Below are 12,798 nucleotides of genomic sequence, written 5' to 3'. Positions count from 1 at the left end.
ATGTTTCACTTTAACGGAGAACCAGCATTTATATCTTTCAAAAAAGTAGGTTCATAATATGAGAGGAAACGAAAGCACAGATACTGTGTGAGTGTTTTACTCGATGCTACTACCATGGCATCAGCAACTTCTGAACCTTATGTTCAGAGCTTGGGGTGTCAGCAAGTTCTGATATTCAGCAATTATAATCCTCACTATTACCACCACCTACCTCCTCCACTTTAGAGTTCTAGTAATGAGTGTTTAAAATAGTTTATTCACAAATATGTCCCACTTTCAGAATGCACACCAGCCGATGTGGCATAGTAACGAGCATCTGAACTATTGACTCATATTCATAATCTGCTCATCCTGCAAGTCTTAGCTCAAGTCCCGATTCCTTAACGAAGCCTTCTTAATTCTTCTTGTGAAAGCATCCACGCATCAAATGTTTTTTTGAGCACTTGCTATGCGACAATCACGGTTGTCAGGAGCACAGAATATAAAAGTAAGGTAGTAGACGACGGTTCCCACCTATTTGCTGTTCCCACACCCTGTAAAAGGATTCTCCATCCCCTTAGCCCAGCCTATTCCTATGCTATCACAACTTGGCCATGTAATGTGGAATAGGAGCAAAGGTGATGCATGCTCCTCGTGCACGGAAGTTTTAAGAGACACTGGGTCTTTCTCTTTGGCTCTCTTGTACTTTTTTCTCTGCCATGAGAATGCATGTCTAAACAGAACCTGCTGCTGCAGCAGAGACCTGGAAATGACACAGGCCAGAATCACAGCTGACGTACGTTACTAGAGTCCACATATAAGGTGAATGAGAAACAGAACTTGTCACTGAGATTTTCAGGATGTTTATTACACAGGATAACCTAGAGAAAACTAACATAGTAAAGCAAAACAGCCTGGGTTGCGATGTTTGAGGAGGTTACGATCTAGTAGAATGCCTATTACATGTATCAACTATGTCATTCAAATAGTCATTTCCTGTGAAATGTCTTGTTTTCTAATAGTTTTCTGTGCACATGTCTGGCTTTGAACATAATAGGAGGACAAGTGCTGTATCTTCTACCTCACTGAATAATTGTGTGCCCTTTGAATAGTTAATAAACGATGTACAGAGTGATTTCCAGGAGCCACACTACTTTATTATCCTAGTTACATCTTTTTGTTCTTAGAATGACCAAAGAAACACAACAAGATAAGTTTTTCAAGATAAGTTGAAAAAAAAGTTAAATATTAGTGTTTTGGTAACACCCTCCCAAAACGATGATTTTCTTAAATGAATATTTTGGGCATAATGAAAAAAAAAAGTCATTACATTTACAAAATAGCACAAACTATTTGTAAATCATTAGTATGTTCAAGGAAGTTGCCTGTGAATAATTAATTTTACAACTGGGCAAAGATATTTCCAAGTGACATCTGAATATCAATAGACAAAAGAAATACTGAAGTTGTATGATGAAAATGTCCTTATATCTAAATTGCCTGAATGATTTAAAATCTTTAAAAAACTCATTTGTAGGGGTGTCTGGATGGCATGGTTGGTTGAGCACCTGACTCTTGGCTTCAGCTCTGGTCGTGATCTCAGGGTCATGAGATGGAACCTCACGTGGGCTCTATGCTGAGTGTGGAGTCTGCATGAGACTCTCTCCCTCTCCTTCTGTCCCTCCCACCTGCACTCTTTCTGTCTCTCTCTCTCTCAAATAAATAAATCTTTAAAAAAGGATAATCTGTAGAGCAAAGTTCATAGTATTCACATATTTCACTTTCAGACATATGTAAACAAAATCAGAGAAATGACATTAAAGGGACTAAAGATGTTACATGTTCATTCTCAAGTCTGAACAAAGCACTTCAAAACCTTTTTGGCTCTAAAATATCTTCCTTATTAATTAATTTTAGTAATTACCGGTCTTTTCTTGTACAAAAGATATGACAGATGCAAAATGTTGACACCCAGGAACACAGAGTTCCAGATCATGATATCCAAGGCACATCGGTAGAGAGTGGCCCAGACAATATAAAGGGTACAGCCTGTTGAATAACAAAGTCAACATGTTAGAGGTCTAGAATAGTGTCAGCATGTAGCTAAATAAATAAATTTGTTATCTTCTCTATAAACAAACAAACGAGCACATTTTAGAAATACTTAAGCCAGGGGTACCTGGGTGGCTCAGTTGGTTAAGGGATGGACTCTTGATTTTGGCTCAGGTCATGATTTCAGGGTTCTGAGATACAGAACTCTCCCAGCCCCACCCCCACCCCACCCTGGACCCCTTGGTTCCACACTGGGCATGGAACTTGTTTGGGATTCTCTCTCTCTCTCTCTCTCTCCTTTTGCCCCCCCCCCCCCCGCTTATGCATGCCCATGTCCCTGCTCTGTTTAAAAAAATAAATACCTAAGCCAAACATCACATTAAGTTCCATTTTGTTTTTTGTCTTACTACCACAAAAGAAAAATGTGCTTTGTTGCAGAAAATTTATATAGAAAATATTTTTAAGGGGGGAAAAACCCCATAATTTTACTACATAAAGAAAACCACTGTTGATATTTAATAAGTTCTCCATTTGCAAATTTTATTTCCTTACAATCTTGATGTATTTTTCCCTGATGGCAAACCTACAGTATATAAAAATTTAAAATCCACTCTTTTACTTATTTTACTTATTGTGGTAATTTCTGTTTTGTCAAAACTCTTCATATACATAGTTTTTAATGACTGTAACTGATTAAACTCTCATTTATCTAACCATTTTCCAACAGGTAAACAGATGAGATTTTTGGGGTATAATTTTTGATACATCATCAAAACATCTTTATATATTAAGAATTAATGTTTTTTTTTTTTTACTAGTTCCTTAGGGTGAGTTACCTAACAGTAAGTCAAGGAAATGAACTTTTCAGTTTTTCATGAGACTAAACTGTTTCCCAAAGGTATATAAATATTTGCAATCCTACTAGTGAGGAATGCCACTATCAGGTTGTTAATAATACAAAATTTGAAAACTCTTAATTTGACACTGAGGAATTATGTTTCATTTTATTTTGCATTTCCATTATTGGTGAACCTGAATATTTTCCCAAAATTTTTTAGCTATCTGATTTTTTCTTTCTTTCTTTTTTCTTTTTAAGATTTTATTTATTTATTCATGAGAAACACCGAGAGAGAGGCAGAGAAATAGGCAGAGGGAGAAGAAGTCTCTCTGCAGGGAGTCAGATACGGGACTGGATCCCAGGATCACGACCTGAGCGAAAGGCAGATGCTCAACCATTGAGCCACCCAGGTGCCTAAACTTTGAATTTTTCATCTGACAATTTTCCATTCACCCATGGAAATCTTCCTGCTTTTTCTTATCAATTCTCTTACTTTAGGAAAAATATCCCAGTTTCTTTTGACCCATTTATGGTGGGAGAGTCAATATATATTTTTAATTTAAAATAAAATGTTCAGGGGATCCCTGGGTGGCTCAGCGGTTTAGTGCCTGCCTTTGGCCCACGGTGTGATCCTGGAGTCCAGAGATTAAGTCCCACATCGGGCTCCCTGCATGGAGCCTGCTTCTCCCTCTGCCTGTGTCTCTGCCTCTCTCTGTCTCTCATGAATAAATAAATATTAAAAAGTAATAAAATAAAATATATTCAATATGACACAAATATATCAACAACATGCACAGAAAAGCTAACCTCCCACATTAAAAAGCTATCCATTTGCAATTTTTATTTCATCAGAATGATTTGCGGCATCTGAGTAGACCAAAATGTAGAACTTTGTAAGTTTTTAAATAATATTTCATAACAAGTCTTGTTAAATTTTAAAATATCATCACTTAAAGAAGACAGGAAAACATAATGCTTTGACAGACTGGGAACATGAGGACCTGAATTATAGTCCTGGTTTGGCCACATTCTCTCCATCTTAATTTTGGATTAATCATTCAACTCCTCCAGGTTTCATCTTGGTTGGATTAGATATCTCCTTGGTCCATCCTACCTCTAAAATCATGTTTTAAAAATTATAATTAGCCAGGTGCCTGGGTGACTCGGTTAAGCGTCTGCCTTCAGCTCAGGTCATGATCTTAGGGTCCTGGGATCAAGTCCTGCCTTGGGCTCCCTGTTCAGTGGGGAGTCTGCTTCTCCCTCTTCCTTTCCTTCTGTCCCTCCCTTGCCTCTGCCCACACTCGTGTGCTCTTTCTCTCTCTCTCACATAAATAAGTAAAATCTTTTAAAGCATTTAATTAGCATTTGCCTTTTTATAGGGTGTGGTTTTTTGTTTTTCACTAAAAACTCTAGTGCCTGCTGCAATCGCTACCTTACTCAGAGAGGACACAGCCACAGGAGTCGCACAAGCTACCTTCTAGCTTCCCTTCCAGGCTCTTCTTGTTTGATCCATCTACTTCTCTAGCTATTTACCTATCTATCTACTTCTTCATTTATTTGGAGTAGAGATGACACGCAGTGTTACATTAGTTTCAGGTGTACAACATAGTGATTCGACAAATTTATACCTTATGCTATGCTTACCACAAGTGTAGCTCCCATCTGTCACCATACATCGCTATGATGGTATCACTGACACTGTACCTCTTATTCCCACAACTTATTCCATAACTGGAAGTGGGTCTCTCACGTCCAGACTTTCCTTGTAATTCTTCACGCATTCCAGGCATAATGAGCTACTCTTCATTCTCCCTCAATATGCTGAATTTCCCTCTCTTCTGTGCCTTTTACCTGGATCCCATACACACTCACACTCAGAGGAATCCTGTTCATCTTCCACAAGCCAGCTCCAATGTCATCTCCTCAGTGTGACCTCGTTCCGCCTTCCTGCTGAGCCTATCACCCTCTCCATTTCTCCCTGGCACTGGGTGCACGCCTGCGTCACAGCGTCCAACTCCTCACACATGACTGTGCATCTGTTTCTCTCCAGCACTACCCCCCCAAAAGTATCTTTTTCAAAGATGGACATTGCCTTCTTCAGTCTTTGCCTGACAAATTATAGGTGCCCCAAAATGCATCTGAATAGATAAATCACCAAGGAAACAATCACATAGAGAGTAATTTGTCAAGAATCACTGGCTAAAATAATAGATTCAATTGTGTCGGCATTCTGATGTGAATAAATTTAATCCACCTCATCAGGATTACTGGAGCCCTCAAAAAAAGTTTTACTCGAACCACTGTGTCTGGGAAATTGCTTTTGTTTCCAACTTACAGACCATAAGAAATGCCTATTCAAATCACAGTGGTTAAGACTGGTTAGTACTTACTATATGCCAGGCACTATTATAAGTCAAATATCACACATACATGGGTGCTCGCACACACACAGACACACACGTACACACACACTCATTTAATTCTTACAACAGCCCTAGGAGACGGCATTATTTTTACCCTTATTTGACATGGGAAAACGGAGTAGAAATGTTCCATCACTTGCCCCAGTTACACAGTTAGCAAGGGGTGGAACCAGTATTTGAATTACACAGTCTGCTCCAAAGCCCACACTCCTACATACAGATGGATTTTTTGATATCTGGAAAGTCTAAACAACATAGAAAACACACATGGTCTTATGTAAAACAAATAAGGGAAAGACAGCATGTAAAGACCTGCGTGGCAAGTCACCTGATATATGTACTACTAGTTTGCTGACAAAGACCTATATTTTAGGTACGCTATAGACTTGACAAGGAATACCCGGAAGCCCCCAACACAAAGTCCATCTGATGCCAGTTATAGGGAAATTACATAAGTTTCAATTAGGTATCTTACCTATGGTTAACATTCCTCTAAGAAGTATCATATGAAGGTGAAGTGTAGTTGGAATAACCAACCCAATTGTGAAAAAAATATTTGCTACATGAAAAACTAGGTGATGTATCTCTCTCCAGTTTTCACATGTGGTCTCATTGGAAGGCACAGGTATGATACTTTCTAGCTTAGGTGTAAAACCTATTGCAGTTGATTCTGTCAAAGGGCTGGACTCGGTATAATTCATCTTGAAAATCCCTGTAAAAACAAAGAAACAAAAGGATAATCATAAAAATGGTAGCTGTATATTACTACCCCTATAGGTATTACATCAAAATTATTTCTGGGGCAGCTGGGGTGGCTCAGGGGTTCAACGACTGCCTTCGGCCCAGGGTGTGATCCTAGAGACCCAGGATCGAGTCCCATGTTAGGCTCCCTGCATGGAGCCTGCCTCTCTCTCTCTCTCTCTCTCTCTCTGTCCCTCATGAATAAATAAATAAAATCTTAAAAATAATATTTCTGTGAGCTAAACATTGGTAGGTTTTTCTGGTGCTTATGAATTAGACCCAGCTGTGAACCCTACCAGCCACATATTGAGTATCTATTACTTTATCTGTTAAACGATGATAGTAATACCTCATTTGACTTTCTAATGAAATATGTAAAATATTTAGCAGAGTGCACAATTATTCACTGATATGTGTATATCTGTATATAAACATGCTTGGTGGGGAAGAGAGGAATAAGGAATTAACCAGTCTAAAAGAAAATCACCAACGTTCATCAACCACCATCACATTCCTACTATGACACTGAGTCCAAACACAGAAAAAATAACTGGAAAAACTGATTTTTTTAAGTACTTTAAAAAAATTTAACCCTCTCATATTTACTATTTGAAGGCTTAGGATATTTAGAAGGCTCTATTTACATACTGTCATTAAATCACTGTATCATACATATATACATTCCATATTATCATATATGCTTGTAATAAATACATTATCATTTAGATATGCAGAGAGATATAAAATTTACTCTTTGTTTCGTTGTCCAACTTAAATCTACTTTCTTTGCCATAAAAATTCTACAGGTAGCATGTTATGAATTAAAAAGTAGTAAACTTGTGGTTTGCATATATGTAGGAGAGGTAATGAGTATACATTCAACTATTTAATATTAAAATCTGTAGCAAATACATTTCAAAGCATTTTGCACATGCTTACCTAAACCTTAACACAAAGTGGCACCATTTCCTAACTAAATTACCTAACCATCATCTCTGGGACTTAAAAAAAAAACTCTATTATTAATGACACAAATTGGTCCCTGACAAAAACCATGTAGGTTTACAGATTGTATGAATTATTCTGTTTCAGAAAAGGAACTCCAAATAGGGACCAAAAATATCTTCAAATTTAACCTAATAATAAGTCTTTCCAAAATAAGGTCACACAATTGACCGTACTCTTCCGTTCATTTTTTTTTCCATCATATCAAAGTAAAGGTTTTAGGTAGAATAATTAGTACAGATTGGGAATTTTGAAAGGTTGTTATTAGGCAAATCTAAAAGAATTCTATGTCTCTAAAGATTATTTTTTAAAAAGTCCATACATTACAAACTATGAATGAAGTGATCAAGTCAGTTAAAGATCTCTTTATATAATTTTGATATAGTTCATAAATATAAGACAAATAGTTGACTTACATACTGATTTTATGCAAAAAGGAAAGAAGCTACATAAATTCAACTACTTTCCAAATGCTTGAATCAATAAAAAATATAAGCCTATTGGGGTGAGAGGTATCACTATTTGAATAATTCTATTTATACAAAGGTTGCTTTCAAGGACCGGATGAGAATTAATCCCATAACTTCCGCAGGAGGGAGAATGATATTCAAGACCCTCTATCACTCATAAACTAGTGTCAACGTCAGCTTAGGCATTAGCATTGCCTAAACCGATAATAACTATATTTCTATGGCACTTTAGAATGTGCTTCCACTTCTATTGTCCTATTTCCTTTTTTTAACTATCCTGTGTTCTCTGTGAGGCAGAGGCAATGTCACACTCATCTATGTATACTCACGGCCTAGACTCTGTAGAGAATGCCAGGGGTGAAAGCCGTATGGAAGGAACACAAATATGACAAACATTTTTAGAAATCACTTTCAGTCTCCCCAAACCTTAGTAAAGACAGCAAAGAGCCCACCGTTCCCGGGACTAAGAAAGTCAGGTTCTATACCGAAAGCCCTGGGGAGTCACATAAGTCAAGGGAGGTCACTTGTGCTCCTTGGGTCTGCTTCTTCCTGGGAATAGAGGTGGCTGGACTAGATGGTCTCTGAAACCCTTCAAGTTCGAATAGCCTGAGGCTCTAATACATATTTACATAATAAGGTAATTAATACATATTCCCCTTCATACCCACTCAATTACACCCATATCACCAACTAATTTACTCTAGCTCAAGTTTGGGCTTTAAAAAGTTCTTCAAGTGGCACTAAAGGTACCAACTTCTGCTCCAAGAGAAATGATAAGAAAACCATCACTTCCTGATGCAAGATCTGGAGACGTAGCAATAGGAATTTTTAAAAGGTGGGATTAGCCTACAATATATTTTGATGCAGCACACCTTATTAAAGACTTGGGTCTTTAAATACATGCCTACTTTACTTTCTATATCTATTATAGCTTGTGGAATAGCATTGTATACTACATTTATCATATAATTTATTATTTATTCGTATACCTATTATTTATCTATGTGCATGTACCTCTACGTCAATTTTGAAATGCCAGTTACCTATTATCAATAATATCGACCGGATCTTACTAATTTCAGCTTCCTTTGATCACTTTTCATAGACTTAAAGTCGTTTACACTGAACTATCCTTCTAGTCCGGGGAGGAAGGCTGAACTGAAAAACTGGCACGCGTTCGGGTTCATTTTGACGGAATCCAGAGAAATCTACTTTCTCCTATTAGTTCTCCAGAGTCTAATTTCTTTAATCACGTGCTCTGAAGTCCTGCTTCATCTCTGGGTTTTCCAAATAGGTGTCTGAAGGATTAAAGAGCTCCAAGGTGAAACTAACGTTAACCCTTCATCAAACTACAAAAAAAGAAAAAAAAAAGAAAAAGAAAAAAAGAAAAAGAAAAAAGAAAAGGCGGCAATGAGGAAAGGTCCTGCTAGCTGACTTCATTCATCCTGGAAATCCAGCTGAGCCTATGCCCATCTGCGGAGTCGCCAAGAGTCTTTCCGCCGCACTTATTCCTGCTTCAACCCATTAGGTCTTTTTTTTTTTTCCCCTCCCAGGTAAGTTTTATGCCCAATATGAGGCTTGAACTCACGGCCCTAAGATAGAGACGCATGCACAGTAGTGAGCCAGCTGGGTTCCTATTCCTGCTTCAAAGCAAGCCGCTTCTGGGACGCGTCTGGCCAACAGCTTGCCCAGGCCTGGGAACCCGGGTGCGGGCGGGGCCTCCCAGGGGACCCGCTCGCCTCGGCCCCGGGGGCGGGGGGGGGGTCAGTGTGCGCAGCTGCCCGGGCCCCGGGGCGCGCCCCTCCGCGGAGACCGGGCCCGGGGGTGCAGCCGAGGGAAGCGCCGCCAGCCCCCGGCCCCGCGCGCACTGCCGACCCCGAGGCCCCGGCCGCGACCCCAGGCGGGGGGAGCCGCGCGCCTCCTCGGGCCGCGGGGGGCGGAGGGCAGGGCAGGGCAGGGCAGGGCAGGGCTCCCGGCGGCCGGGCGCGGGGGACCCGCAGCCGCCCGGGGCTCCAAGTCGCCGCGGGAGCCGCCCCCCAACTTTCGCTTCCCGATTTAGCCCGGGGGGCCCCGAGGCTGCGCCCGCCCGCACCCGCGCCGCCCGCTCCTTACCGGCTGGTGCCCGGCTCCGGGCTGCGCGGCGGCTCGACGGGCGCCCCCGGCACAGCCCCGGCCGATCGCGGCTCCCGAGCCTCCCTGGCGGGTGCCGGGTCCCCGCGCGGGCAGCGGCTTTGACTAAAATAGGCATCGCGACCCGGGCTGCCCGGCATCGGGCCCCAGCGCGCAGGCGCCCGCGCCCCGGCGCCCCCCGGCGGACGGAGCCCCCGGGCCTTGGGCCGCTCCCTGCTCCCCCCACCCCGCCCCCGCCCCCCCCCCCCCCCGGCGGACGGAGCCCCGGGGCCTTGGGCCGCTCCCTGCTCCCCCCACCCCCCCGACCCCTCCGACCCCCCCCGGCGGACGGAGCCCCGGGGCCTTGGGCCGCTCCCTGCTCCCCCCACCCAGCCCCCGACCCCCCCCGACCCCCCCCCCCGGCGGACGGAGCCCCCGGGCCTTGGGCCGCTCCCTGCTCCCCCCACCCAGCCCCCGACCCCCCCCCCCCCCGGCGGACGGAGCCCCGGGGCCTTGGGCCGCTCCCTGCTCCCCCCACCCCCCCCGACCCCCCCGACCCCCCCCCCCGGCGGACGGAGCCCCGGGGCCTTGGGCCGCTCCCTGCTCCCCCCACCCCCCCGACCCCCCCGACCCCCCCCCCGGCGGACGGAGCCCCGGGGCCTTGGGCCGCTCCCTGCTCCCCCCACCCCCCCCCCGACCCCTCCGACCCCCCCCCCCCCGGCGGACGGAGCCCCGGGGCCTTGGGCGGCTCCCTGCTCCCCCCACCCAGCCCCCGACCCCCCCCGACCCCCCCCCCCGGCGGACGGAGCCCCGGGGCCTTGGGCCGCTCCCTGCTCCCACCCCCCCACCCCCCGACCCCCCCCCCCCGCTCCCCCGTCCTCCCCCCGGGGCAGACGGAGCCCGGGGGCCTCGGACCTCACCCCTCCCGTACCCCCCGCCCCGCCCCCCTCTCCCCCCGCCCCGCTCCCCGCCGCGTCTGCCCCGCAGTCACCAGTTCGAAACACCCGCGCGTTTCTTCCCCCGGTTCCCCTCTACGGTCGAGTCTGTCCGGGTTTGGGCATCCTTGGGGGGGGGGCGGCATCTAGGACTGCGGCGTCGGCGGCTCATCTCCTGGGGGACCTCCAGCTGCAGGACCCCGGCGGGGAGGGCAGTCGGTGGACGCGGCGCCCAGAACCCACCCCCACCCCGACCCCCACCCCCACCCCCACCCCCCCAAGTCGAACGACCCGCTCGCCTCACTCCTTTCTGGGACAGTCGCTGGCGCCTCGGCCCCCGCGGGAAGGGCGGGGGGGAGGGGCGGGGGGGCGGCCGGGGGCCGGGGGGGAGGGGCGGGGGTGTGGCCGGGGGGCGGGGGGGCGGCGGGAGTGCGGGGGTGCGGGGGCAGGGGTGCGGGGGGTGCGGCCGGGGGGCAGGGGTGCGGGCGTGCGGGGGCCGGCCGGGGGGGGGGTTCCGCGCGGACCCACCTCAGCCGCGAGCCCGTTTGCCCTCCCAGGAGGCTCCTTAGCCGGCAGGTGCATTCCCGCGGCGGTGCGAGCTCCTCCACCCGAAGCGAAGCTGCAGCCGAATTTGCCGAGTGAATTCGGGAGACGTGGGCCCCGAGGTGGGAAAACGAGACGAAAGCGCGCGCTGATCAACCTTCGCTGCTCGTAGAGGACACCTGTTCGGGGTAAGAAATGCAGGGCAGGAGAATGCAGAGTTGGCTGGGGGGGGGGGGGTGGAGGACAAAAGTGGAAGAAGGTGAGATGGACATTGAGCTTCCACCCGGAACGTCCCACTGTGCTATAGAATTTGTGCCGAATATTAGAGACGAGGTGGTGCGCGTGCAGACGTGACCTCAGCCTGACAAAGACAACAGGTACATGGTAAGGTAAGTGCCTGGAGGTGCTCATGTGCGCCTGGAGGTGCACACTCAGCCAAACCTCTCGGGGCACAGGCAGGGCAAGGAGTTCTGGGAGCCTGGGCCTAGGGCTGGGCAGGCTGGGTTCGAAACCGGCCCCCGCGCCCAGCGGCCCTGTGCCCTTGGAAAGCTACTTAGCCTTTCTGTGCTTCGGTTTCCTGGTTTCCTCTTTTGTAGAAAAGAGGGGATGGTGATGATGATGATGATTGCACCTGCACCTCAAAGCAGTGATTTGCGGCCGAAATGGTTTCATGTAGGTAAAAGGCTTAGGATGGTATGTGGTACATAGTAAGTTCTACGGATACGAATATACACTATACTGATAAAGCTTCTTCTCTGACATGTTTGAAACTTGTTAGAACTGTACATGATTAATTTGCAAGGCTGCTTCTTGAGAGCCTGTTTCCTTCTAGTGTTTTTAGCTGTCACTAAATACATTTTGAGATGTAGATACAATAATAAAAGTGCACAAAGTTCTGCATGGATATGCATTGGAGAATGGCTTATGATGAACACCGGAGAGAACCTAAATTCTAGCCATGGGGGACTAAGTAAATTATAGAACATCCAAACAATCTTGTTCTAAGCAGCCAAAAGAGAAAAAAATTGTAGAGAGGCGCCTAGCTGGCTCAGTTAGTAGAGCCTGCGATTCTTGATTATGTGATCAAGAGTGAGAGCCCTGCATTGGGCATGGAATCTATTTTAAAAAAGTTTTTTTTTTTTTTGTAGGAATAGTAGAGATATAATAATGTTAACTAATTATATAGAACAGATGTTGGTAAACTATGATCTGAAGGCCCAGCTCACAGTCCATTTTTGTGCAGTCCAGGAGCTAAAATGACTTTCATGTTTATCGGTCGAAAAAAATCAAAAGAAGAATAATACGTTATGATGTGTGAAAATTATATGAAATTCAGATTCAGTGTCTATAGAGTTTAATTGGACCCCAGCCATGCTCATTCACTTATGGCTGCTTTTGTGACAAAGGTAGCATTGAGGAGTTCCAACGGGAGTTCCATATGACCCAGCAAAGCCTCAAATAGTTACTTTTTGGTTCTTTCCTGAAAAAGCTTACTACTGTCCCTTGATATAGAGTATAGTTTTGTGCTAGGCACTGCTGTTAGTGGTTTAGATATATTAAGCCATTGAATCCTCATCGTGGAACTTGTGAAGAAATAGGTACTACTATTATCACCATTTTATAGAGGGGAAACTGAGGTGGAATATTCTGGTCCCACAGCCAATGAGGAGTTGGGCCAGGCTGTGAACACAGGCAGCCTAGTT

The 12,798-nt window shown here is 45.6% G+C and overlaps 1 protein-coding gene and 1 long non-coding RNA gene across 6 annotated transcripts in view; one reads left to right on the top strand and one right to left on the bottom strand.

The window, feature by feature from the left end:
- The window catches only part of BVES (blood vessel epicardial substance), a 38,093-nt gene extending 26,883 nt beyond the window's left edge, over positions 1–11,210 (bottom strand). Inside the window, exons 1-3 of one of the 5 annotated variants that reach the window (XM_041764760.1) lie at positions 11,081–11,210; positions 5,768–6,004; positions 1,904–2,028 (exon numbers count right to left, since the gene is read on the bottom strand). In XM_041764760.1, the coding sequence (XP_041620694.1) occupies positions 1,904–2,028; positions 5,768–5,993 (351 nt within the window). In that variant the 5' untranslated portion in view covers positions 5,994–6,004; positions 11,081–11,210. Of the gene's footprint in view, positions 1–1,903; positions 2,029–5,767; positions 6,005–8,551; positions 9,018–9,096; positions 9,594–9,620; positions 9,876–10,608; positions 10,898–11,080 lie in introns of those variants that run through there. The other 4 variants (XM_041764758.1, XM_041764757.1, XM_041764759.1 and 1 more) reach the window with 4 other exon arrangements.
- LOC121496460 overlaps positions 11,153–12,798 on the top strand; it is a 127,793-nt gene continuing 126,147 nt past the window's right edge. Inside the window, exon 1 of the long non-coding RNA XR_005989245.1 lies at positions 11,153–11,283. This is a non-coding gene — a long non-coding RNA (uncharacterized LOC121496460). The remainder of the gene's footprint in view (positions 11,284–12,798) is intronic.

Source organism: Vulpes lagopus, chromosome 1 (assembly GCF_018345385.1).
Source record: "Vulpes lagopus strain Blue_001 chromosome 1, ASM1834538v1, whole genome shotgun sequence".
In the NCBI taxonomy this organism is placed as follows: domain Eukaryota; kingdom Metazoa; phylum Chordata; class Mammalia; order Carnivora; family Canidae; genus Vulpes; species Vulpes lagopus.
This window is presented reverse-complemented; position numbering and strand designations above follow the sequence as displayed.